Source organism: Cyprinodon tularosa, unplaced genomic scaffold, assembly GCF_016077235.1.
Source record: "Cyprinodon tularosa strain WSP-4 unplaced genomic scaffold, ASM1607723v1 ctg87, whole genome shotgun sequence".
NCBI lineage: Eukaryota > Metazoa > Chordata > Actinopteri > Cyprinodontiformes > Cyprinodontidae > Cyprinodon > Cyprinodon tularosa.
In genome coordinates this window covers 34,928-62,279 of record NW_024039640.1, presented here as the reverse complement: position 1 = coordinate 62,279, position 27,352 = coordinate 34,928, and the positions used below count along the sequence as shown (strand labels likewise).

Sequence of the window (27,352 nt, the reverse complement as noted above, 5' to 3'; positions counted from 1 at the left end):
TGTTTGTTTGTTTACAATTCAATGTGTAAAGGTTTTTGCTCAAGAAATGTTTGATTCTTATCTAGAAATTGATGGTGGTTCTAGAGTAGCAGCCATTCAACAGGTCCTTTTTTTTCCCACCCTTTCACCGAATTACAGGGTCTGACCAGGAGATGGCGCTTCTCTTTAGATCTTAATGTCCACAAATCATGACAGAAAGAATATTTTAGTACAAAGATTGATGTTTAAAAAGGGAATCTTAGGGGAACAACCACAGGGCAAACCAAAAAATGGGACAATTGTTTTGCATACAGTTAACCACAGAGTCACGGCTGCAGACGCCTGATTTAACAGATAACTGAGCTCATTTTAATACAGTTAAAGCTCAAAGTTGGCCGGTACTTCTAAAAAGCTTTTACATTTTAAAGGCAAATATTAAATTTACACAAGAGGATTAGGAACACTGAAAAAAAACAAAAGTTAACTGCTTTTTAAATTTGATTTCAGTTTAACATGGGAAAAAAAGTCAGAATTCTGACTTTAATCTCAGAATTTTGGATCTTAATGTAGATGGGCACCATGAAGGAGGAGATGTGGAGCACTTAGCTTCACTGATAAAGATGTGAGTTGTTTGAGAGGGCCAGTGACACATTGGTGGAAAATGACGGAATTAGGCAACTTTTAACGTGCCCGAGGGACCCCCTCATTAATAGAGGAGCAGAAGGTCATTAAAATAAGAGAGCTAGTCTCTAAAACAGACATGGCTATGGCTGGATGCTAACATGTCTGTTAGCTGTCAGAATTCCGAGAAAAAAAATCTGAATTCTAAGATTAAAGTCAGAATTCTGAGAAAAAAGTCTGAATTCCGAGGAAAAAAACAGTCCGAATTCTGACTTTAATCTCAGAATTCTGAGATTAAAGTCAGAATTCTGAGAAAAAAGAATTCTGAGATTAAAGTCAGAAATGCTAATGCTACATCCACAGGGACACACATACACACAAACAAATCAAATTCCTAAAATAAACATGAATTTAAAGACGATTTATGAAGAACTGTATAAAATAAAACTTAAATTGTTGCATTTCTGGGAGCACGTTTATTTTTCTATTGGAAGCTTTTTCTCTCACCCTTTTTTCAGTTTCTTCCAAAACTAAGTTCAATCAGTAAAAGAACACACAAGTGTTAGGAAGGGCAATTAAATTGTTTATTTTATTACAAATGTACAGCTTATGAGTTTCCATTATGATTGACCTTTGTTTTTTTTCTCCATAAGTCACCGTTTTTCTTTATACAGTCATCGCCCTCCGTTCAAACTAATCTCTCCCATCTCTGAAAGAAAGCGTGGTGCAGGTTAAAGAAAAGCCGAGAGAGAAAACGGGCCAGGCCGCAGCGCGCCGCTGTGGTTAAGAACAAAAACCTGCAAACCGAACGACTCTGTGCGCGGATTGGTCCAACTGACATCCCCACTCTCTGGACAAAAACAGTGTAAAAAGTTTAAGCGAAATGGAAGCATTTAACATTCAAACTAGAGGCACCCTAAGTAGTGTCTACCCAGTGTTAGGAGGACCGGGCCGCGTGCATTTCAGACCCGTTCCCCGCCGCACGGTGAGATGACTGTAGCGTTTGGCCAAAGCGCCTTTCCTACCAAACGGATCCTGCACCTGATGCATGCTAAGACCTTTGGGAGAGCGCAGGACATCAATCCGACTTCAACCAGCTGCTGTTTGAAAATAGTGCAACTCACACCGAGATCAATCTGCGGTTCCTCCCTCTGTCTGTGGATCCTAAACATATAGAGCGAGCGAAACCGCGGCGTAACCAAACGCCTCAAACATCGAGATCAATTCACGCCGAGAGAAGACGTGGCAGCCTGAAGCCTTTAGGCCGACAAATAAACATAAATATCCCACAAACGTAACCCTAACATGGAGCTTAATAGAAAATAGCATGAAAATATATGTTATTTTTAATATTTATATATATTTATATATGGCTCTAGTCTAAAACATGGGCACTGATGATTGAAGGAACTTGCTTTTCTTATACAACCTCCCCATTTCTGTCTGTTAAGTAAAAAAAAAAAAAAATTTAAACTCATTCAGTCAAATAGGAGATAATGAAGATGATGTGCAAAGGCATTCGACATCCAACCGTACATGATGAACGAGCCGGACGAGATTCAGCAATCCCCCCCTTCCCCAAAAGAGTGTTCAGTCACCGGACAACGCAGTGCAGCTAAATACGCCGTCCTGCTAAAAGGCAGCAGTTTGAGACAAATGTTTAGATGCACGGCTGTTTGATCACCTTACTGACGGCCAAGCTAGAAGCGAGTTGTGGAAAGGATCTCATCAGCATCCATCCTTAGAGAAACAAGCAAATTTGTTCGGCACACTACGGCGAGCTGGACCCCCTCAGTAAGGGGAAAAGTGCACAAAAAAAAAACACACTACAATTGTTCCCAATGTTGTCTCCTGTTGGCAGAGTTCAGGAACAAACACGACATCTGCGGCCCAGATCGGCTCACCGTCTGAGCTGGAGAACAGCTCGTGCGCCTGATTGTGCTTGCCAGACGGTCCTGAAAGTAATAAAAAAAAGACAAAACAACACATGGCAAAGCGGATCAAGTACTCCCTCATAAACAGAGGACATAAAATCAGAACGTTTTCTACTTTCCAGGTCGCCAGATGTGGCGCTTTCTGCAGAAATTGGAATCAGGACGTAGTGTTTTGTTTGCTAGCATGCACGCAGGTTGATGGCTGCCAGGCTCTTCCTTGTAAACAAATTGGACCAAGTATTCTTTTTTTTTATATTATCCCGCTTGGCACTGCAAATGATTCTGAGATGATTCCACTGGCTCTGTAGAAAAGAGGCAGAACCTTTTTCTGTTTTTTTTTCTTGTTTTTAAGAGAAATGAAACACAAAAAAGACAAGAGGATCCAGTTCTGTCTGGGATGTGGCGAAGGGGCAGAAAACTAACTGCTCTCTCCTTTGGCAACTGTTTGAAAACCCCTTGAACCACGACGTAAGGTAGGAAGAAAACAGAAAGAACAGAGTGCTTAGAAATGCTGGGGACCCTCCGACGAGTCTCCCAGTCAGAGGGCGGGGCCTAGGCTCCCAGCTGTCTCCCTGCTGAATCAGATCTCATATCAACACAATAAACATACAAATAAAAGTTAAATCAAAAAGGACAGTCAGTTAAATTGTCATTAGAAAAACGATATGATAACAAATCATCATTATTCCAGTGTAAGTGTTTAAGTCAGTAAAAAAAAAAAAAAAAAAAGAGGTCGTTAGAGCTGCAAACCGATCTGATCTGCGGTTTGAAAGAAAATAAATGAAAACATGCCGGATCATGCTGTGTACCAACAACAAGACAGCCACGGGTCGGAAGCTGGAAAGTCTGAGGGCCCCTCCTCCTCAAAGTGACCTGCCCCAGGGCGGCGGTGAAAGGAGAGACGGAGGGGAGAAGAAGAAGAAGAAAGGGGGAAGAGGCGGCTCCGTCCACCTCTCTCTCTCTCTGTGGTGTCGTCAATCTCGCCTCGGTCGAAGCACAGAGGGACGGACGTCGGACAAAATAAATAAAGCAGTAACGTTTCAGGATCCGGTTTCTCTGTACATCTCCCAACATCAGGTTTCATGTTTGCTCCTCACAGTTTCAGCGGTTCACTTTTATTCCCGTCTCAGATCCTCCTACTTTCGCTCCCACGCCGGCGCCTTCGGACAATCTTTGCTTCTCGCTCATCTTCCAGACCTTCCTTTTCTTCCTCCACCTGTAGTCTGATCGGATCGCCGCTCTTTCTCCTTTCCCCTGAAAGCCCCCCCCGCCATGCATCGGCCTGTCATCTCCCTCTCTCTCTCTCTCTCTCTCTCTCTCCCGTCCATCCGTGCGTTTGTTCGCTCACTGCTTCTTCTCACGTGTCGTTATAGTGACGAGTTGCTTGGCGGCCTTGGCGATGTCGTAAGCGCACTGGATGACCTGCTGGGTAAGCAGCTGATAGTCCACTGCCGGGGCCCCGGGCTCCAAGGGCGCCGCCTTGCGACACTCCACCTGCAGCCGCGAGGCGCTGGAAGCCAGCAGGCGCAGGGAGCAGTGGACGGCGTCCAGAGCCGGCCGCTGTAGAGACACATCCACAATTAAAACGCTGATCTATTGCGTCACAATTCTGCCAAACATCCACATGTGCAATAAATACTCGTATGACCATTTATTCAAAACACATGCATGTAAACTACTCTGCATTGACATTTTGAATGTTCTATGAGAGCAGACTTCACGCTCTGAGGCTCCAGAATGGATGCTCCTTTGCTCTGCTTAAGGTTTGACTTTTATGCGTTTATAGATTCTCTCCTCCTTGCGTCTGGACCTGTTTCTGCTCGCTCCTGTCAACTCTGGTCACTTTGAAGGCGTTACTCACTAGGCAAAGGGACCCGCCTTTGATTGGCTACTTTTCAGGTAGTCCCGCCTCTTGAAGCTCTACTCTTCATTCTGCTAGCAAAGCGACTTCGGGCTAACAGCTTTTCTTCAAGAGATGGTAAGCAAAGCCATTATTAGGTATAACATGGTCTGGATGAATACTGGATTCTGATTGGCTGTAGCAGAGGTTTCAAGTAAAGTACAAATTTTGAAACCATTTTGCAGAAATAGCGTTGAGTTCTAGGCTTTATACAGTAGCCCAGCAAAGCCTTGTTTTTGCTTTGAGAACATGCAAATTGAAACGGACGGACGGCCGTAAACAGTGCTGCAGACAAGAGGCCGGCTTGTTTTGTTTTTATGACCGAAATTGCGGAAAACAACTCGTGAAGTTTGACCCGCTAGAAGAGCGAGGTGCACGAGAACGCTGACCCTTTTTCCACCTGGATCTCCGCTCTTTTTGGCCCTCATGTCCCTCCGTCGTCGGAATAAACTCGCCCCCACTTCCTCGCCGCCTCGGCCGTATCTAGACCCACAGCGTGTAGCACAGACCACGCTTCAATATTGTGCATAATTTAAAAATGTCTGTGTCAAGCTCACTGCAACACACTGCTGTAAGAGTATAACCAGGAAGCGAGGTAGGAGGGCAAAATAGGTTTAGCGCCACCGCAGCAAGGGAGGGAGAATTACGCCCAGGAGCAAATGGATAAAAATAGACCGGAGGAAAAAAAAAAGAAATGAATCGATACTTTTGCGGACGTATCGATGCATCGGATCGTCGGCTGTTGGATCGATGCATCGATACAAAACGATTATTATTTATACCCCTAACTGCGACACACGCAGACGTCCTGGTTTCTGAGCATAAATCAGCCTTTACATGTTAAACATGCATGTGAGGAGTAGTTTATGAGCATCTGTATGAAGTAAAGCTGCTCACAGGAGTATTTATTGCGTGTTTTTATTTTGGCAGAAAATTGACGCCATACTGATCTAAAAAATAAAATCAGTAGAAATCAGAGGAGGAGCCTTACTTTGGGGAAGAGAGACGCCATCTCAGTGACAGCAGAGTGGATCTTCTCAGAACATGGAACAAAGCTGATGAAAAAGAGTCGACACAGAACAGATATCACTCAGTCAGGAACTTTAAGGCTTCCAGATTCCCGAACTCCACCTCTCAAAGCGTCTCTTCCTTTACCTGTCGTGTTTAAACTCCTGGGCGGCCCTCAGCAGCTCCTGGATGTTCTTTGTCACCTGCTCCGTCTTCAGTATGACGTCCTCCGTGCACGGCAGGGTGGGATCCGGCTCGCGGGCCTCCCCGCCTCCCTCCTCGGACTCACCCCGACCCTCTTCTTCGCTGCTCCGGCCAACACTGGGAAGGGAAGCCAGATTAAAGATCTGCTGGAGTGTTTCAGAGAAATGTCATGGTTAGCTTGATGGTGCTGACCTTTGTAAATGATCGTGTGTGTTGTCATAGTCGCTGTCTGTGCCACTGCCGTGCTTCTCTGGTTTGGACACCTGGACAAAGTAACAGAGACGTGACTCAATGTTGCTGACCCTGTTTTTACCAGTTGAGCTCCGAGTAAACCTTATAAATTGGTTAAAGAGGTAGGGAAGTCATTTTTAAAATTTCCAATCATTCTTTCTTAAACATGTATATAAATGTACTCTACACAACCTTAACTGAGAAAGAATTAATATAGATGTAAATAAAATAAAGGAAACATACTGTTAGATGTCTACTTTGAATATATATATATATATATATATATATATATATATATATATATATATTTTAGGGATGGAACAGTTCACAAAATCCACGGTTCGGTTCACGGTTTCGTGGTCATGGTTTTCGGTTCGGTTATGTTGATTGTTACACCGAAATCCCATAAAAATTAATGAAATTAATGAAAAAATCCTAAAAAATTAATGAATTGTAATTATTTTTAATGATCCGTGGAAACCCTGGATTATTAAATAAATGAATTCAAAGCAGCATGTTTTGCTGCTTTGAATTTAATCATCTGGCGCATGCCCTCTACGATCTCCAAGGAACTCAGAGCATGTGTTGTGAATTGGTGCAATAGAAATAAACTGAACAGAACTGAAATTGAATTCTGCAAAACTACTAGGAAAAAAAAACACCTGGAGGTAAAAAAGGGTCATATTTGTCAAACCAGCCCAAACAGAATTCAGGATGATATAAAATCCAAATCTGCAGGGCATAGATTTATGAAAGATGGGAGCTATCACAGCTTTAACCCCTAGAACCCTACGGACCCACCGGTGGGTCCAGCTGCTACGTGACCTCGTAATTTTAACAAACCCCCAGTATTGATGTAAAAAACATATTTGGCACAGTTTGGTGACATTTATGGATAAATGTGACAAAATGGCCTCTCCGCCTAAGAAATTTCTCACTAATACCATTCTAAAATAAATATGATTCATCTGATTGAGTCCAAATTTGGTATATTTTTACACAACATTTAGATTTAAAAGTCTGTACTACTTTTTTGTGCTATAAATAATATTTTGGTAGTGTTTTGCAATGTTCATTTCAAAGAAAAGTTTGGCGAGGTTAAAAAAATGCAAAATATTTTGTATTTTGTCCCTAATATTTCAGGCAGGGTCAAAGCTACAATGGTGCTGACACCAGAAAACCATTCTATGACATCTTACCTTTACAGAGGTACCAAAAGTTTCTTCTTAAATCTAATAGCTTTGAGGCTATAAGTTATTTACTTTTGTGTGTTTTTGTCAGGCAGAAATTTATTTATACCCCCTGAGGGTGTAAGAGGTTAATAGCTTGGTGCTTTTTAGTTAATTTTTTTTAACCCTGAATAGAAGCTGCAAGGTATTTTCTCACCATGTATCTACCCATCTCTGTAGATCCCGACATATGTTGGACTCCATACGGCGCCGGACCACTTATACCCCCCTTCCTCACCTGCAAAACAAAGAGCGACACCCGTATGGAGAGAAGAAGAGAGAGGGAGGGATAAGACCAGTTAAGAAAAGGCAAAAGAACATTTAAGATCCACTGATGAGCAGAAAAAAAAGGAAAAGCAGAGGAAAGCAGCGTGCTCGCCCTGATACTGAAATTATCTGTAAACCCAACTAATAGCTTGAAAACTCCTCAAAATCACGATGTAAAATATAAACATAAACATCTGACGGTATTCTAGATGTGAAACTGCTACAGTGAAGATGAAAAACACAGACAGACAGAACGCTTACATCCAGATGAGAGGTGGCTGCACCGCGGTGATGGAGGGAACGACGGTGAAGAGACAGAAGGAAAAACACAGACATGAAAAACTGGCTGGAAGGAGCTGGTGACCTGGACAGCAGGAGGGAAAGGAGGGGCTAACTGAGGCCGAGGGCAGAACTGACTGGTCCGATACCCAAAAATGTTTCTACCAGAGATGTTAAAGTGTGTGTTCATGCTTCCAGATCCAGCAGCTGCAGCTGAGCTACCAGGGAGGTTATTCAGGGTGGGAAAGGGGTGCAGGCATAGAGAGCGGAGGATCTGCCAGGCAAGAGAAGAACTGAGACGTTCCAGCTTCTACATCTTTCTCCTTAATATCCCAAACATTTGATAAATGTGATAAGAAAAATGTACTGATTATCGATCAAAAATGGATCTTTTAAGGAGAAAGATCGGTTAATAAGATGCAAGAGATAAAGAGGGGTGAAAAATACACAGGACTGGACTTCCACCCAACGACGGGAAGTGGTTTACGGGGGTTTCTAACTTACGCTGGGTGTGTTGAGGGGCTGCAGGCGGGCTGCCAGGGAGTCCAGGGCTGGGGGGCCATGGGCTGTGGGCCCAGGGGCCGCCCCCGGCTCATACATTGAGATGGCTTGGCGTTCCCTCCGGTAGAGGTGGGGGTGAGGGTTGGCCGCAGCGGGCGTAGAGAGCCCAGAGGAGTCGGCTCCTGAACTAAAACCGCCGCCAGAAACCACACCGCTCCCCCAGTGACCTCCCCCTCCTCCACCGGGGCCCCCAAACCCATGGCCGGCTGCCCCCCCAGCCTGCTGGCCCCCCCGTAACGCACTGTTCTCCGTCTGCATCCGGGTGATCTATGGGAGAGCGGGAAGGGAGGAGGATGAGAGAGGATGGAAGGGAGGAACATGGGGAAGGGTTTAAACTGAATGGTCAAAAAAAAAACAGGCATCCATAATGACACGTGAAATAATAAGCTTCTCATGGGGGGAGGGGTGAAAAACACACAAACATGGATCAGGTCTAAACAAACACCTGCCTTAGAGCTGGGAGCTGGAAAAGTTTCCAACCAAGAATAAAAATGTAATCCTAAACCAGAGCTTCTTCACTTTTCTACAAGCTTATCTGCAGCAGGACGTCTCTGTGAATCAGGAGAGGGAACTCCTCCTGGTAAAAACATCCCTTTATAAAATCTGCTCCATCCTTTTAATGCATCTCGCTGATTTCTCCTCGTTTCTCCGTACCTCCTTCTGCAGCCGCCGGACCTCCTCACTCAGGTTGTTGTTGACTTTCATCAGCTGCTGAACTTTGGCTTCTGATGAGGCCAGGGCCTTCTTTACCTCCAGATACTCCTGCAGCGTGATGGGACCATCGGACAGGTCGGACGAGTCCATACTCTGGGAAGAAGAGGTGGGGAGAGACAGAGGACGAAGAGGATAAAATGAAAAAAATAATTTGCTATTTTTATTTATTAACCCTGTAATGCCAAATGTATCGTATTTGATACATACGGTTTCTGAAATGTTTTGCATCTGACACCTTTTGCAAAATCCTATTGTACACAATCAGATATACCTGATAACAGAGGGCAGAAGACTACACAAAAAATAATCTTGACTTATCGCATAGCAATAAATTATTAATATCAAAAATGTATTTCTGTTTTTTCTTTTTACATATTTTGTTAAAAGGCCAAATAAGGACTTCAAACCAAAAAAAAGTAATTTTCTGTTTTGTTTTATTCTTGGATCGGGCTTTAAAGGGTTAAATGATAGAATCATTATTAAAAGGGGTCATAGAATGCAAAACCCAGTTTACATGGTCACTGATGATAGTTCTTTGGGTGAAATGGACGCGCAGAGAAGTTCCAACCCCATCAACGCCTCCTTTCTCTGCAAATCTCACAATTCTAATCTTCCACCATAAAACGGGCGAATCCAAACGAAGCACCGAGTTGACGTCAATTCGGGGATGTTGCCTTATTTGGTTCTGGCCTGTACTTTTGTCACGCCCCCAAACTGACATACAGACCCGCCCACTGGTTCACGGCCCAAGAACATGAATAGAGGTAGATGGAAGACACCCGTTTAGCTGTTTAGCCAACAGTTGGGTTTACTTCTACAAAAATTACCAAGGAGGCAGTTTCTCTATTGAAAATAAGCCAGAATGAGGCGATGGGGGGCAGGGAGCCAGCGGGGCACTGAGCGACCGAACCTGACCCGACACTTTAGTCGACCAAAATCCCAGACGATTTTGAAATCCCCCCCGGATACTTTTTTTTGGTATGAAAAGTAGGACATGTCCAGGAAAAAGAGGACGTCTGGTCACCCTACCATATCAACAATTTGATGTTTCAGTGAGTGAGTGCTTGTTGCTATGATGCGTCTTTGCTCAGCAGCTTTGCTCGTTGTAAACCAACCAATCAGAGCACAGCTCATCTAAATATTCATCATCATACCATAACAGGAAGAAAACTTGTTGTTTCATTCTAGGGCTTTTAACCAGGCTGCATTAGGGCTCATAGAACAGCAAATATGTCATTTTCAGCCCAACCAATGTTACACACCCTATTCAGAGACCTATTCATACCCTATAGAATAATTCTATGACCCCTTCAATAATGTCTCTTTAAGCAAATGGGGTCCAAATGTTAATTTGGTAAAAAATGGAACGTTTTTCAGGGAGATGTTTGGACAGCTTCAGCCTCGCTCTCGCTTTATTTAGCCATTATTCCCAAATGGACCCAAATCTACTCCTCATTAAAACTCATTAAAACTGAGAATAGAAGAAAAAATTGTGTTGCATCTTACAAGAAAGTTTGAAGTTGTTGATCTTCTTTTGAAATGAAACAATATATATATATATATATATATATATATATATATATATATATATATATATATATATATATATATATATATATATATATATATATATATATATATATATATATATGTACCGAAAACCCCTCGTTTTCCAGCCACTTTTGCTGAAATTTGGATTTTCCAATTCTCTGCGTTTCACATCCAAATATATTGCAATATAATATATCTAATGAAACTGTTTTTTAAACATAAAGCATTTTAAATGACATGGTAATCACATTTTATGAATTTGAATGCCAATTAAGGCCTCAATTTAAGGGCAAATACACTCATTTTAGGAAAATTTTACTTCTTTTTTGATTGGCTTTTCTGTGATGTATGCCCAACCAGTGGCAACCCTCCAAAGACAGAGAAATAAAAAAAACACATTTGACATGTTTTGGTTTAAATAAATGGTTACACTTTTTTGACATTTATCACCAAAAATTAGAAGACTTTCTCTTTAAAATGTTTAAAATGCAGCGCTGTAGGATATTAGATGCACATCTTTTAAATGCCATTTGGCTCTGACTTTAGTGCATAAAGTAAAACCAGGCGGGTGGTGAGGGTTAAGCTGTGTGTAAATGAAGCGTACAGCTGTGTGGGGAGAGCAGAGGAGGGCCGAGCAGCCGTCCCATCAGACAGTAGAGCCTTAGTTCTCGCTCTCTGTACTCCACCCTCCCACTTCCTGTGGCCTGAAGCAGACCCACAGTCGGCTTTACTCCACTAAAGCAGTTCTAACTTCCAAAGCTCTTTTTATGGACACCAGCCCTGCTATCTACTGACCCCCCCATCATTTTTCTTTCTCCATCTTCCTCTCTGCCTTCTCCTGTCCAGCCCTGCGGTTTAAACTAATACAGTGCATGAACAATGCTCCACTGAGATCGACCCAGAATAGCTGATGATGTCACCCAGGAGCTATGACACACCCTCGAATGGACATCCTACACTAGATGCTCCATCTTGCTTTCAGGGATCCAGACATCTAATAAAGGAAAACATTCTTGGGATCGTCAAAACAACTCACAATGTTGAATTTTTAAGAAGAATACAGCTGAACAATTAAGCGGATTGATCGATTATTAAAATAATAGCTGACTAATTTTGTAATCGATTAATCATCAGTAGAAATACTCTAAAACATGCCTGTAGCTAACCCACTAAGAGCAGTAACGATACCAAAACCATTTAAACCATTTAAATATTTAGCATTTATGATAAAAAAAAAAAAAAAAAAAAACTTCATCTGTCAATCTGCTTCATCCAGGACTCCTCAAGTGGAAAAGTTTTAGTTTCACTTCGTTTAATTTAGTAAAAATTCTTCTTTATGGAACCTTTTGCTATCCGATATCGATCCGAATCGATTTATCGAAAAGGAGCTTGGAGAATTAATTTAATCAGTGGTATATGGGTAAGTTAAAGGGCGATAAGATCTTAAACTTGTGGAAACCTAGGAAGCAGGACAGGCGTGGTGTTTTCAGCTGTCCGCTTCTTTAGTGACTCACTTTTATAGAGTTGCGTTACATCGCGCTGGCTTTGCATCAAATTTAAAAATAGCTTTGGCAAACTTAATGTAGGAGCCATAATGATAAGTGAGCATGTGTTTGTATCACGTGGGACATAGTTCAGGGTTCCTACAGCATAAGGCAAGTTCAATTCAAGACTTTTTAATGCCACTTGAAATAAAAATTTAAGACCAAATTCACAAGAAACACCAGAAAAACCTGCTTGCGAGAACTTAACCCAAAGGTTTATTTTAACATAAACCACTGCACTAATGTTTCAAATTTTGAAAAGCTTCCCATACAGGAAGAAAGCTAAAAACACACAAATGACAGATATATTTTAACAATTATTTAACTGAATTCACAAACTTTGTTTTAGCAGGGAACAAAACAAATCAGTTTTTAAGCCACAACATAACCAGTGCTAAGTCTTTTTTGCAGCTATTTTTCTTTGTATGGTTTTCTTAGTATGTTTGATTTGGTGATAAGTGGAGGCGTTGCAGAGACAAGGGTGGAACTAAACTGAGAAATACCGGCTGTTTCTCCGTAACTCCATTTTGACGCTTTGTGATTCGTGCTTCGCATGTGCGACTCCACTGCCTTAATTCCCATCGTTCTGAGCTTAAATGACTTCTTGCACTAAATCCACTGAGCCTCATGTATGTTCCCTGGTTTTAGCCATGGAGAAAACTCTTGGCTGGAGACAATTTTCGTTACTTTTACACTTGCTCATATTTTCCAGAAAAAAGTTAATGGCGCATCTCCCAAATGTCCCGGCTGCAACAACGCTTTTATTGGTTCCGCTATCGGGACCGAACCAATAATGGCGAGCCGTTATTGATTTTTTAAATAATAAATTTTTTTTGTCAATTTTAATGTTTTATTTAGATTACAAAAATAAATCGCAATAAAAATAATCCTATTTATGATGTTTTAAAAATTAAGACGTACGAAAGACTGATTTAAGACATCTTAAAACCAATTAAGGCCTTAGTTTTATTTTGAAGAATTCAATGCCTTTTAAGAATTTTTAAGGACCCGTGGGAACCCTGCAGTTGCTGTGGTGACACTTTTGGCGACAGCTGATTGCTGGTGTAGATTCTCAGTCATCCAGGTCATAGTTCGTTTTGCACCGATACCAGTATCGGGCGGGGCCCCGATCCAGCACTAAAATGGTGGTATTGGTATCGGCGATTACCAACAAATAGGGCACCGAAACCATTTTGAAAGCCAAAAGTTATTTCAACTATTGTCACCCATTCCAGGTAGGCAACAAAAAGTTCTACTGGATTCACTTTGTTTTTGTCTTTTTCCTGCTTCACAAAAGTAGGCAGCAGCTTGAAAAAGCCATGCTGGTGATTATTTTACATCCAAGTAGTATGCAGTTCTTCATATATACACACTAACATCAATTTTAAACAGATGGTATCGTATCGGCCAATACTTCACAGCCAGGTATCAGGGCCATAAAATGGCATCAGCCTAAAACTAGTCATAGTCATTTAAAAAAGGTTAAAAAACAATCCACTGGACTTTGTTTCCAAGTTTGAAGACATTTCGCTTCCCACCCAGGAAGCTTTTTCAATTGAAAATGTCAAAAATTCCCTACAACTTTCAGAATTTGTACTTTTTTCTAGATCGTTTTTACAATGCATGTTGGCTGCATTTAGACCTAAACCGTTTAGCTTCACCATAAGGAGTTAATAATCAGTATTAGAAGATGGAAGTTCAAAGAGCTGAACTGTTTGGCAATGTATCTGTTAAACCAATGGTGGCACAAACTTTACCCCCCAAACAGAGCAAGCCAGCGCGTAGGTTCTCACCGCCTCACCTTTGCTCGGTTACTGCGCTTCGTGTTGTTGTTGTTCTGCGTGGTCAGCTCGCTGTCCGTGTCCTCATCAGAGGCTACGTTGTCGTAGTCGTGCTCGTCATCATCAATCCCCAGATCCAGTGGGTCTGAAGAAAAGAGAAAAGAGGACGATTCCTAAAGATTTTAACCAAACATTCAAAGCAGTTTAATCTTCCTTGAGAAAGTTTTAAATAACACCAGTATGAAAAAGGGAAATAAAATTCTGACAGTATAACCTGAAATTAAAAAAAATCACCATGTTATGATAAACAGTGATGAAATGATACGTATTTATATGTCTGAATTAAAAAAAAAAGATCAGTCAATATTTGGCCGATTCAGTGATCGCAGCAGTTCCTGAATCTTTTGGGTGTGCCTCCTAGGGGTGGTGCAGAGTAATTGCATATATATATATATCAGGGCTCAACCATTGCCCGATCTCCCGGGGCAAGTAGTTTTTATTGTCGGGAGAGTACAAATTTCAATGATCGCAAAAAAAAATTATCACTCAAAATTACTTTAAAATCACTGACATTCGACGAAAACGACCCAAAAGCTTTGCTGGCAACATTTTTGCTTTTTTGTATACATTCTCGCGTGATTTGAAAAAGCCGGGTGATTTTTGTCCCCCTAGCGTTAATTTTGATGTAGTTACCAAGACGACAAACAAGCCAGAAAGCGCTATCATATGGCAGTCTTCTGTACAGTGATGAAGGTCATACATTAAAAAATTTTCATTCATTTTTTTTCTTTCAGACATTGGAGAGGTGCATTTAAATGTTATAGAGCTAAACATGTTAGATTGGTGACCTGTTATGTTATTATTATTGTCTTGTTGCTGCATTTATTTTGTCAGAGAAAACTGATCCTGAGTCAGTTAAAAGTCAGGGAATTCTGAAATGATGTCAGACTGTGGAAACCCTGAATAAAATAACTATGGATAATGATTCTCTAGAAAAGTCACATTATATTAATAGTATTATCTTGTATAAACATACTGTGACTCTAAGATAAAAGTTATTCATTGGGACATTGACTTTTATCTTGTGTTTTATCTTAAGTTTTTTAACCTGTCAAGCATTTTTTAGATTTTTAACATTACAATTTATATTTTTCCAAGCACACAACAGTTTAAAGCAAAGTTTAGTTTGAAAAGAATGTGCAGGAAGGATTGAAAAGCATGTTAACACGGTAATGTAGGCTTGAGTTCATTATCTGACACATGCAGATACATACCAGGAACTTGGAAACTTAAAAAATACTGAATTACAAAAAACATAAAAAAACATGTTTCATTGATATATATACAAAAATGAACAAACACGGCAAAATCCTTCGTCATCTTTGCATTCGACAGGCTGCAACCGTGTCCTGAATTTCTTGTTTTCCAACCACTTTTGTTGAAATATAAATTTTCTATGGATTTTTCCTAACCTCGAGCTTCTTTTCCGAACATATGGCTTTGAGATCAACCGGAAGCAGTTCTGACACGTGGTGTCAGTTATATTTGATAAACCGGAGGAAATTGTTTTTATAGGTGTATTTTTTTTTTTATAAAGCTTTTTAAATGCCACAATAATCACATTTTAATGAATTTTAAAGCCAATTAAAGCCTTAATTAAAAAAATTATTTAATGATTTTTTTTAATGACTCACGGAAACTCTGTAATGTTTAATTCTGTTACACAGTAGCATAAATAGCTAAACATAAAATAATAGCAATTTTTAGGTTGTGTGTTTAGAAATTTAAAGTGGATTTAAGTTGATTTTATTTCAATATTTATTCTACTGCTGTTGACTTTTCATTACTAGGAGCAGATTTAGAGACTTTTTTCAAAAACTTTGTGGTAAACTAAAGGAGAAGTTTAGAAACCTCTGCATCAGTGCATTCAGCAGCCTGGAGATGCATTGCTGCCTTCACCATTCGGTATCTATTGATGTTTAATTTGATTTCTTATAAAAATGTTTGTTTGTTTTTTTATTTGAGAATTGTGTGACTTTAGTTATCATTATCATTTTTGTTTCCCCTTTTTTCTCCTTCCATCTTATAAGCCTCCTCCTTTCTAAAGGCTAATCCATGGTAACCTTTCCTCTCAGTCTTACCAGTAGGGCTGCTGAGTCCTTTCCCCTGCTGTCTCCGCTTGGCGTCGCTCAGGATGTCAATGATGAGCGTGGCAAACTCCCGGGCGTTGAAACGGGCCAGCTTCTGACGGCCCTGAGGGAGGAAAAAGTCCAAACTGATCGTTAAGGACCTTCACACACTGCCGCAGCCTCCTGACCTTCACTCAAACCTGCACGCATCTGTTTGCAGGCCCCGTTTCAGAGTGACTCCTGTGGTCAGCTACCATGTGTCGTGGAAAAACCCGGTAATACAAGACACTGGGCTTCCAGAGAAACAATTATGCGCTAAAGCACATAAACCCTGCAATTACGTAGAGCTTGCCGGTATTTGCAGGAGACAAAAAAAAAGAGGACAGTTTAAAGTAATGTGTCCCAGTAGAGCTAAGATAGAGTCTGATGGAGAAAGAAACAGCACCAGGTCACAAAGGAAGGTCATTTATTCTGCTAAGATCTAACAAGGCTCACGTAACACAGTTTTTTTGCACAGTTTCCTTTTCCTGAATCTTTGATGATGTGCCGTTTCTGTACCTGGTTCCGTGTGGCAGAGTATTCAGGATTGACCGGCAGGAACGGGACGGCGCTCCGCTCCGTTACCAGAGTGCTGTGGTTCTGTGTCGTCAACCACACTGCAGAAAACAAAACAATCAATTACATGCGTGTGTGTTAAAGCAACAAGGTCAACTAAGCTGGCGCATGCTCAGCCACCCACATCCAACTCACAGTCCAGCCACCCACACGGAGGCAGAAACAGTTCAAGAAAAACTCTTCAGTACATTTAAAATCTCAGTTTGACGTTTCGGCGAGAAGATGAAGTGTGTGGATGTCTCTGAGCCACTTACCTGCAGCTTTTCTGCCTGAACATTTTATTGCTGTTACTGAGAGAAGAAACCCAAAGAAGAAAAAGAGCGGAGGAGGAGGAAAGACGAGGAATCTGTGCTGCACTTCCGTGCTCCTACTCTCCTCCTGCCCTCACCACATTTGGCCTTCCTCTCCAACAAGAGCTTTTCTTTCTCCCTCAGTCCGTCCTATAATCCCTCCCTGCTGCATTAAGCCTCATTTTCAGCAACCCCTCCCCACAAAAACTGATTTTATATCCAAGTTGATTGACTAGAGGCATTTCAGACTTTTAGCTAGCCACGTGTCGGTCAGGAATTATAAAATAAAACATATTCTCATTCTCACCAGTATGGATGGGTGATATTCTATCGTGTGCGATACATCGTCAAAGAAATTCCCCACAATAACAATTTGAATTTATCGTTTTTATCATGAGATGACTACTTATCAAGTTGTGTTTGCAGTTGCACCACTTTGTTTTTTTTTAATAAGCCAAGTTAGTTTTGCTGTTTGCATCGTTTGAATTAATTTGGAATTTGGTGTCTCATATTTCAGACTTATTTGATTGGCATCACTACAGTTTTACAGTACTTGAACTTAATTGATATTAGGGATGCACGATATAATTGGCCCCCTATCGGTATCGGCCTTAAAACTGAATATCAGACATCGGCCACCCCACCGATATTTAACCCGATATTTGATCAGCTTCTGAGTTTCTAAAGTTTAAAAAAACAAAAGAAGTACTAATTCTTCTTCTTCCTCTTCTTTACAAAACTTCTAAATACGAGGGAAAAAATATATTGATACATTAAAATATCCTAATATCTTCATATGCTGATATATTGCCATTTAAAAACACCATATCAATCTCTTTTACTAATGAAATATTGCTATATGTCATCGTTATGCTACGAAATCCCCCGAAAATTCACGAAATTTTGCCATATTTCTATATGTTGATATATTGACGCGGTATCGATCTATTTTACTAACAAAATCTCACAAGAATTTGCAAAATATCACGAGAGTTTGTAACAAAACGATGAAATTTCACGAGATTTTGAAAGTAAAATAGATCGATACCGCGTTTTTAAAAATCTATTTGATATCAGCATATGAAAATATATTTGAGTATATTATTTTTCAAAGTGTCAGAAATGGATAACAAAACTGCTATTTTCAATGACTACTTATTTTTTTCCAGCTTTAACATCAGTATCGGTTATCGGCTACATGAGTTTTAAAATATCGGCATATCGGATATCGGCCAAAATCCCAATATCGTGCATCCCTAGTTGATATAGTTTAGTGGTTTCTAGTATTTTGTAGGGCTTTCAAGACAGAATTTAATGACAGATTTATAATACAAAATATTTTGCTGGTGGTTTTTATCGTCGCTTATCGTTACAGTGATAAATAAGAGAAATTATCGTGATACATTTTTTTAGTCCATATCGCCCATCCCTACTCACCAGTGCGACAATTTTTGTTTTGTGGGAAAAAAGAGAAAAGAACTGAAGGAAAAGAAGTTTCCCTCAGCTTCAGCACCAACTGTTCCTCCCCAGCTGTTTCTGCGCACTGCCGGTTAGCTGGCCTATATCAGTACAGACTTATTCTCAACTTCAATTTTGCGACACAATCTTCCCACCTGTAATCAAAAATGTTAATATTTCAACCTGTAAAGCAGACACTGTGTCTGCTCTTAAGACTTTGCTTAAAAGTTTCCTTTTTAATAAAGTTTCTAGTTAGAATGGTTCAGGTTATCCTGAGCAATCTCCGTAGTAATGCTGCTATAGGCTTAGACTGCTGGAGGACATCATCGCCTCTAAGTTGTTCTTTCCGCTTTTTCTCATCATAGTAGCTTCATCTGGTCTGTTCCTGTTTGACTGTGACTCAATCCTGGAGAGAAATATCACCTGTGCTGCAGCTGTCAACACCTGAAAGAGTTGGGTCCGTTTTTCAGTGCTTAGTCCCATTTCTCTCCTAGACGTGGCGACAGGCTCAGCTTTTCCTGAGACTACTGTAACTGGAAATGCTCTCTTTCATCCCTTTGACATAAAAAATGGCTCTGAGCTGCTTAACTGTTTCTTTCCCAGACAGAGCCACATGTGGAGTTCAGTTACTATTACTCTTTCTAACATAGAAAGTATTTATAGAGCAGTGCCTCTTTCTCTTATATCTCTTCTTCCATCCCATTAAACCCCAGTCGGCCTCGGCAGACGGCCGCTCACACTCAGCCTGATTCTGCTGGAGGTTTCTTCCCGTTATAAGGGAGTTTTCCTCTCCACGGTCGCTGCATGCATGCTTGGTGTGAGCGTTTGCTTTCAAATCAATGACAATGTGGGCAAACATCACTGTTGAGCTGAATTCATGCCCCGCCCTCCTCTGAGTATAGGGGAGAGTGTCTCCCAACCTGGAGACAGGTGAAGATAATTAAGCGATCAGTTGGGAGATGTTCAGTCACTAAGCAGCAATGAGCACTATGAGGGTGCCTGGGTGAATGCACTGCAGGAAAGTTTGTTCCAAGGAGAAGGAGCCAGTGAGCCACAGATTATTTGAATATTTAGATTGAAATGTTAAATTATTAAGAAAAGTAAAAAGAAAAAAAGAAAAAGAAAGAGGAATCATTTAAAATATATTTGAGAAAGTAAATTAACACTAGAATGTTAAAATGTATCACTGAATAATTCTTTGAATATGTTTGATTTTGAGTTTAAATCTTATATTTTGTTTCAGGAACAATTTTGTTATTTAAAGGATGTTAATCATTGTGTTTTCTGTTTATATTTAAAGGTTTTTCACCTACTACTACTACTGCTGCTACTACTATTGTTGATTGAACTTTCAAATAAAAGAGAAAAAAAGGAAAGAATCAACTTTGGTTGTTCTGAGTGAAATCCTGTGAAATCTCTGGAAGCAAGCTGCCTTTTCAAGTGGGGGAAACCTGCAGTTTAAATACCAAACAAAAAAGTGTGAACCACTTGAAAATCACTGTCTCTTCATGCTCTTCAATGAGAACGAATCTTCCAAAGTCAATGGCTGGATGCGATCTGCCTGCTCACACTGTACATCTAAAAACTACGTTGGACTCAGCTCCGCAGTGAGATGGCGCTACTCGGACTCGTCTATCCGGAAGCCAAACAAATAGAAGGGGAATTTGAAGCTCACTAGCGTGAAACGCGCTGCCTTGGCAATTTGTGCAATTTTGTGCTGAAAGCCCTAAAAGGGTAGCCTCGTGAGACCATCCTGATCTCGCGAGCTTTCAAGGTTTCACTCGTAGATCAGTCTGGAGACTCTCCGTTAAAGAAAATTTGGAGCCGTTCACCAAACGAACGTCCAATCAGCGTTGGCTTTGAGGCGGGTTGAGGTGTGACGCAACGAGAAGCGCGACAGTTCAGTCTAAAGAACATGGCGGCTTCAGCCGATGAAACTAGCGTTAGCGTGGCCATCGAGCAAGTTTTATCGGAATTACAGAGTATCGGTCTGTGACAGTGTACGTCACTTCCGCAAAAGCGCAATTAATTTAGGGTAGTTAGCGCCATTTCTGTGGTGAAGAGACAGCAGCAACAAACAAAAGAAAACTAACAGAGAGCAGACGTGTTCTAGTTGCTTCTTTGGAAATAATGGGACACTGGTGCTGCGTCAAAGGATGCAATAGTAATTCTAAACAGAAAACAGCAGATGGGGCCTTACGGTTTTTCGTATTCCCCACTTGGAAAAAAAATACGGACCGCAGACAGAGGACTTAACAAAGAGGCGTCGGGCTCCGTGGGTCGCTGCTGTAAGAAGGAAAGACATCATGTTGCATAAAATATCTCCTCATGTTCGTGTTTGCTCTCGGCATTTTCACAAAGGTAAGTCCTTATAAATATACACTAATAGAAATCAACACGCTGAAATGGTTTGCTTATAAAGTTGCAGGAGTTCGTGTAAACCTACTGAAACATGCTGTGGAAGAGAAGCGGAAAGTGATGTTTGTTTTATTTCTTTTTTAGACCGCTAAAATTTAATAAATAATGCATTATCTGTATATAATCATTTACACAATCTGCAATACAAATATATTTTTTTTTATGAATAAATATATATAAATACACTGTACATATAAAAACACTGTACATATAAAAACACTGTACATACCCACTCGTCAGCCAACTCAGTGCATTTATTCATCCTGTGCAATCTACTTAAGTTTATTTATTATAATCCTTTGTTCGTCTGTAAGCTTTTCAGTTTATTTATTTACCTCTGGCCTTACTAATCCGATGTACTTGTGCTGTTTCGGTATAGCAAATTTCCCCACTGTGGGAAACATAAGCATATCTTATTTTATAACTCATCTAATCTAATGGGCTCTGTTATTAAGGTGCTTTATATAGTGTTTTGAATAGATGTGTAAAACACTCAACCTTTCATCTACTTTGCAGGTCAACCCGCATATGAGATGATGGAAACTGACCCAGACTGGGCTCCATCCCTGCATCTGGGCCACACTGACATCAGACCAACAGACACAGACCGCTCTTTAAGACGTGGTTATCGGGAACAGCTGAAAAAGAATGCCCTGCAAGCAACTGAAACGGGGCTCCATCAGGCTGATGAAATCCTTCAGCGACAGGATGAAGTTACACATGAGGCGACAGAGAACCCTAACCAGAAACAGACTGACACGCAGAAGGCTGCTGAAAACGTTGGCCGGCCAAACACCAAGGATGACACAGAAGGTGGTCGTCAGGAAGGACAGACAGAATGTAACCTGTGTGTGCTCAGGTGTGCAGAGATGAACCGTCTTTTGGAAGAAAACAGAGAGCTGCGGCGTGAACTTGATGAGCTGCGGATCTCTGATTGCTTCTTTGGAGACAGTAATGAAAAAGTCAAGTACTATACGGGTCTACCAAACTTGGCAACCTTTATGGCTTTGTTTAATTTTCTGCTGCCTCTCATGTCTGCTCAAAATAAAATTCTCAGTCCATTTCAAATGCTTCTGTTAACCTTCATGCGTCTGAGATTGGATCTGCCCTCACAACACCTTGCTTATCTCTTCCGTGTTTCACCAAAGACAGTGTACAGAACATTCAATGAAATGCTGTCATTTTTATATGCAAATCTAAAGCGTGCATTTGTGTGGCCAGATAGAGACACCTTGCACAAAATTATGCCTCATCAGTTTGTGGATGCCTTTGGACATAGAGTCACAGTGATTATTGACTGTTTTGAAATTTTCACAGAGAAACCAGCTAATAAATGAATGCAAGATCAAGTACTGTTTCAACTTTATTCTTCTTTTTTTATTCTTCTTTTCACACAAATAGAATTTTGCTTTTTTTAAAGTTACTTTTGAAAAATAACAGCAAAACAAATATAAGTTTCACCATCACTTCAAATATTAACTATGTTTCTTAAGTTGTAAAAATGTGTGTACAATAAAGAGTGGATTTGAAATTTGAAACAAGTGTTGTTATTATCTTTTCAATCAAGCAGAGAATTTATGAAAATGCAATACAAAATCTCAAATACATAAATAATGCAGAACAGTGCAAAGCCTCAAATGTTTTACTTTTTCTTTCTCCCTCGTATATAGCAGATTGCTCTTTAGATTAAATTAGAAGATTTTCATTTTTCCTGGACTTGTTTTCACTGTGGTCTTCCTTAGAGATATGACCTAACAGGTGATATCTGTGAAGAAGACTGCAGATCCCAGTGAAAACCGGCCTGGGTAAAGTGAACAGCAAATACAGTGTGCAACTTATCAATGTGCAAAAATTATGACAAGTTTTTTCGTTCAGTCTGATGAGCAGCACAAACTGCTCTAATAACTGCAGCTATCTGTGCAACTGCCCACAACATCCGCCTTGTCACTGTAATAATAATATATAATATCGTTCCCTAGCAGCTTTAGAAAGTTTGTCTGGGTAGGGTATCCGTTCAGTTTTCTTGTTCTTTTCCATTTAACTGATAATCCTCACTGCTGGCAGCGCTCTCCTCTTGTTTTCTGCTGTTTTGTTTTTCTTCCGCTCACCACAAAAATGGCGCTAGGGGGCGTGTCAGTCACGTGTCTGACAAAGACCGATTTCTTCACTGAAAGAAGAGCAAAACACTGCTCTGGAGGCTTTTCTCAGAGGAAAAGATGTTTTTGCTCTTCTCCCGACTGGTTTCGGCAAGAGTAGCCTGGCTTGTGGTTGTGTTTTCGTCGTCGCTCTGTTAGTACGTCATATGCTTCGTTGATCTGATGGGTTTATTTGGCCCGTCTATCACCAACTTAGGCCAATCAGCTAACCAGTATTTTCGCCCCTTCCCAAAATTACTTCAACGGAAGGTTTCCAGATGGATATGCGGAGCAAATCCATCTGGCAGAGTCAGGTTACTAAAAGGCGACAACATATTTGGATAAAAACATTAACAAACGTGGATACTACGGCCATTTCACTCATTGCACCTCCATCATAATAATTCTGTGTTTTCATCTGAGAGGAAGAACAAGAAGAATTCTTGTTTGCGCTCTGATCGATTTGCCCACAACGGCCGACTGAATTTCAAACACAATTGATTGTCTCCCGACCTTACGATTCCTGATCGGGAGGCGGTCATTAGAGGCTGATCGCCCCTCGTTACCCCCTGTACACTACATGACGCACGATCAAACTGCAAAAAAGGAAAATCTATACAAGTGTAATAAACTTGAATTAAGCATTTTGGTCTTATTACACTTGTCCTCAATGTATTTTCTTAGTAAGACTAAATATTGTTAAGATTATTTGACTTGTTTTAAGAAAATTCATTTTTTTCATCCCAACTAGATAATAAGACTAATTCTGAGCAGCTTTTTTCTTAAAATAGCACACATTGTCGACTGAGTAGCGTTAAAATTTAGACTGTGAGTACATGTTTACTTGTTTCAAGACAATAAGACAATCCATATTAACCTGTTTTAAGAACTAACCCCATCTCATTAAGATATTCCAGCTAATCAACTGTGATTGCATTCAAATTGAAAGGGTTATTCAGATTGTCATTCATGATTTAGCTTTGAGATTCTGAACCTCACCAGGTTCGCTTAATTTTGTGACATTTTTGCTAAAATATTCATAAAAAAACGTTTTGAAGTTTTTGTCAAGTGTATTTTTCCCATACATTCACTACACCTAAATAATGAAATTAATTCTAGCTAAGAAACAGACTAGTTTTAAGCCTTTAAATTAACTGGTATCAAGTACATTTGCCTTGTTTTTAAGCCTGTTGGATGCTTGTTTTGAGCAATAATTTGTTAGAAGTTATTTAATTCTAAGCAATAATGACTAATAAATGAGAATAAATTGCTTACAATAAGAGAAAAAATCTTAACGAGTAAAAGAAAAAATAGATTTTTCTACTTGATTTAAGTTTTTTTGGATGCTTACTACTTGGATATTATGTTCTTGTTTTAAGAAATCTTACCGAGTCTCATTTGCTTGCTGCACTGGCAGATTATTTTGCTCAAAATAAGGAATTATTCACTTAAAACACTATATTTTTCTTATTTTTTAGAAGGCATTTTTCGTTGTGCAGGCTGAAAGTTGGCCTGATCGAAAAATTCTTGCACAGTTGGAAAGTCAGCCTGAAAAGGGCAAAAAATCTCACAGTGTATGAAAACTCTTTACCAATCCGTCTAGGGGATTTTACTCAACAGGCTCTGTAATGTGCCTTAGAGCAGGCATCCACAATCTCGGTCCTCAAGGCCCGCTGTCCTGCAGGTTTTAGAGATTTCTTTGCTCCAGCACAGCTGATTTTAATTGAAAGCTGATTAACAGGCTTTTGTTCTACTGCAATCATTATAATCAGCTGTGCTAAAGCAGGGAAACCTCTAAAACCTGCAGGACAGCGGGGATCGAGGACCGAGGTTGGGGATGCCTACCTTATTGCATGTGTGCTGCACACAGGTGCTACATAAAGCAACTGATCTGAATTGAAAGAGAAGGACAGCACTCACCTGCGTCGTTTTCCCTGCGATCCACCTCATCATACACATCCATAGCTAGTTCTTCAAACAACCGGTTGTTCAGCTGCAACACAGACGAACAATTTGCTAATAAAATAGAAAAGGTCCAAAGGGAACATTTTAGAAGGCCTGAATTACTAGCAGACCACAGTTCTGCACAGATGGATCTCAACAGGACAAGATTCAATCTGGCAAGGAAGCAAAAACTTGCCTCATCATAACAAAATGTTTAACGTTTTAATCTTCAGATTAGATTCTTTATCCTATAGCTGCAATATTCTGTTCTTTCCTTACATTTGGGCATCAAAGGATATGAAACGTTTTCTGTTTCAAGGTGAGTTTCTATTACTAAACTTATTTCTATTCATCAAACACCAACATGAGATGTTTTGTAAATTAGAATATAAAAAAAAAAAAAACTACCCAATTTGTGAAAATCCAGATGCTCGTCTTAAAATAGCTCAATGCTATAAGTAAGCAATGTGTGTGGAAATATTTGCACATGTCAGCTTTTACCCACCAGGATAGAGCTTCAGATAGTTTTCCCATCCTAAATCGATAGGAATATTATTGCAGCACTATTTTTTTTTTTTAAGAAATAGAAACAGTTGTTGTAGTAGCATCTAGAAAAAAAAGGTGTTGTTGATCTAATGTCAATGATTTAAAAAGGTAATTATAGAGAGCCAACTGTAAATGTTCGAGCTGTAACTGAAACATACCGCTTGCAGCTTCTTCTTGGCAGCCTTGGCAAGTTCAGAGAGGTCAAGACTAAATTAAAATAAAACAACGACAAAAACAAACAGTCAAACAGCGGGCACGTGAGGACAGGAAATACAAAGACAGCGGCCATTCAGAGGACAACATGAAAATAGAGAAGAGAGTAAGAAGTTAGGAGAAAGCATCAGTGTGCATCGAGGACCGGATCCTTTAGCTCTCAGATCAGTGGTTTAGAGCAGACTCTAACCAAGCCTTCAACTGTTCTCTTTAATACATGGAAATCCATTTATTGTCCCACGATGGGGAAACTGATTTCTGCATTTAATCCATCTCTTTGGGAAGCAGTGGGCTGCCATTTAGTGGCGCCTGTGGAGCAGTGTGTGGTTAAGGGTTTTGCTCAGGAATAGGGGTGTAAATCACATCCATCATGGCGATTCCATTCAGTATCGATTTCCTGACCCAACGATTCGATTATTTTTCGATATTCAAGAATACACCACGATACGATTCAAATATATATATATATTTTTTTTTTGACACCTTAATAGCTAGACAATGTTTAAAATTTGAAATAAATCAATGAACGCTGTAATATCGTTATGCTTTTTTTTGAGAACCAACAGCAAATAACAGAAGTAGAGAAGTTGTACTCCACCTATTCCTATTAAAACCTCATTCACTGAAAAATAATAATACCCCAGCGTTATAGATTCTGAAGGCCTTGCATCAAAAAATGCTGCACATAATCAGTGCAATGAGTGTGATGCAATACCTCGGCTCCAGGCGTCCCGCCCCCTCCACAGACTCTCCGCTGCTCCTATCCCAAATTGTAGCTGACGGCAGACAGGAGGCCGGCTTGTTTTGTTTTTATGACCGAAATTGCGGAAAACGACTCGTGAAGTTTGACCCGCTAGATGAGCGAGCTGCGCGAGAACGCTGGGACCCTTTTTCCACCTGGATCTCCGCTCTTTTTGGCCCACATGTCCCTCCGTCGTCGGACTAAACTCGGCCCCACTTCCTCGCCGCCTCGGCCGTATCTAGACCCACAGCGTGTAGCACAGACCACGCTTCAATATTGAGCATAATTTTAAAATGTCTGTGTCAAGCTCACTGCAACACACTGCTGTAAGAGTATAACCAGGAAGCGAGGTAGGAGGGCAAAATAGGTTTAGCGCCACCGCAGCACGGGAGCGAGAATTACGCCCAGGAGCAAATGGATAAAAAACATGAATCGATTCTCTTGCGGACGTGTCGATGCATCGGATCATCGGCTGTTTGATCGATGCATCGATACAGAACGATTATTATTTACACCCCTAGTCAGGCACCCAGAGTGGAGGCTGTGGGGATCCAACTGGGTAGTTACAACTTTCTCAGAGCACAAGAGTATCGCTCTATTCACTAGGCCAACACTCCACCTTACCAAGTATTTTGTATATTGTGTATATTTTCCAAAAAAATCCCAGTCGCCATCATGTGACGGGGCCTCGTTAATAACCTGGAAGCTGATTGGCTGACTGCACGTAATAGTTGTTAATTTGTTTCATAAAAGAAGGCTCTCAGTAGCCTTCAATTGTGCTTTTTAAGTAGCTTTATATGAGCAAAAGAAAATGCACTGGAAAAAAACTAAATCTAGATAAGTCATTTTTTCTTAAAATAGCTGCATTTGTTCTTGGATTGAGGAGATAAAAGAGACATTTTGCCAATGGAACAATTTACACTTAAAATAAGAAAAGTGCATATTATCTCATTATCTTATTTTAAGAGTAAAAATACCAATTCTATTGGCAAACTATCTCATTTACCTACTCAAATTAAGGGTAAATACACTTAATTTAAGACATTTTCACTTATCTCT

At 40.3% G+C, this 27,352-nt stretch overlaps 1 protein-coding gene across 1 annotated transcript in view; it reads right to left on the bottom strand.

Moving 5' to 3' along the window:
• Positions 1-1,162: 1,162 nt before the first annotated feature.
• The window catches only part of git1 (G protein-coupled receptor kinase interacting ArfGAP 1), a gene marked incomplete at its 5' end in the record, with an annotated part of 40,256 nt that continues 14,066 nt past the window's right edge, over positions 1,163-27,352 (bottom strand). The window contains 12 exons of the mRNA XM_038273370.1: positions 1,163-4,094; positions 5,426-5,489; positions 5,590-5,763; positions 5,839-5,909; positions 7,264-7,344; positions 8,157-8,480; positions 8,868-9,020; positions 13,824-13,948; positions 15,945-16,056; positions 16,491-16,588; positions 24,769-24,841; positions 25,497-25,545. Of these exons, the coding sequence (XP_038129298.1) occupies positions 3,879-4,094; positions 5,426-5,489; positions 5,590-5,763; positions 5,839-5,909; positions 7,264-7,344; positions 8,157-8,480; positions 8,868-9,020; positions 13,824-13,948; positions 15,945-16,056; positions 16,491-16,588; positions 24,769-24,841; positions 25,497-25,545 (1,540 nt within the window). The remainder of the gene's footprint in view (positions 4,095-5,425; positions 5,490-5,589; positions 5,764-5,838; positions 5,910-7,263; positions 7,345-8,156; positions 8,481-8,867; positions 9,021-13,823; positions 13,949-15,944; positions 16,057-16,490; positions 16,589-24,768; positions 24,842-25,496; positions 25,546-27,352) is intronic.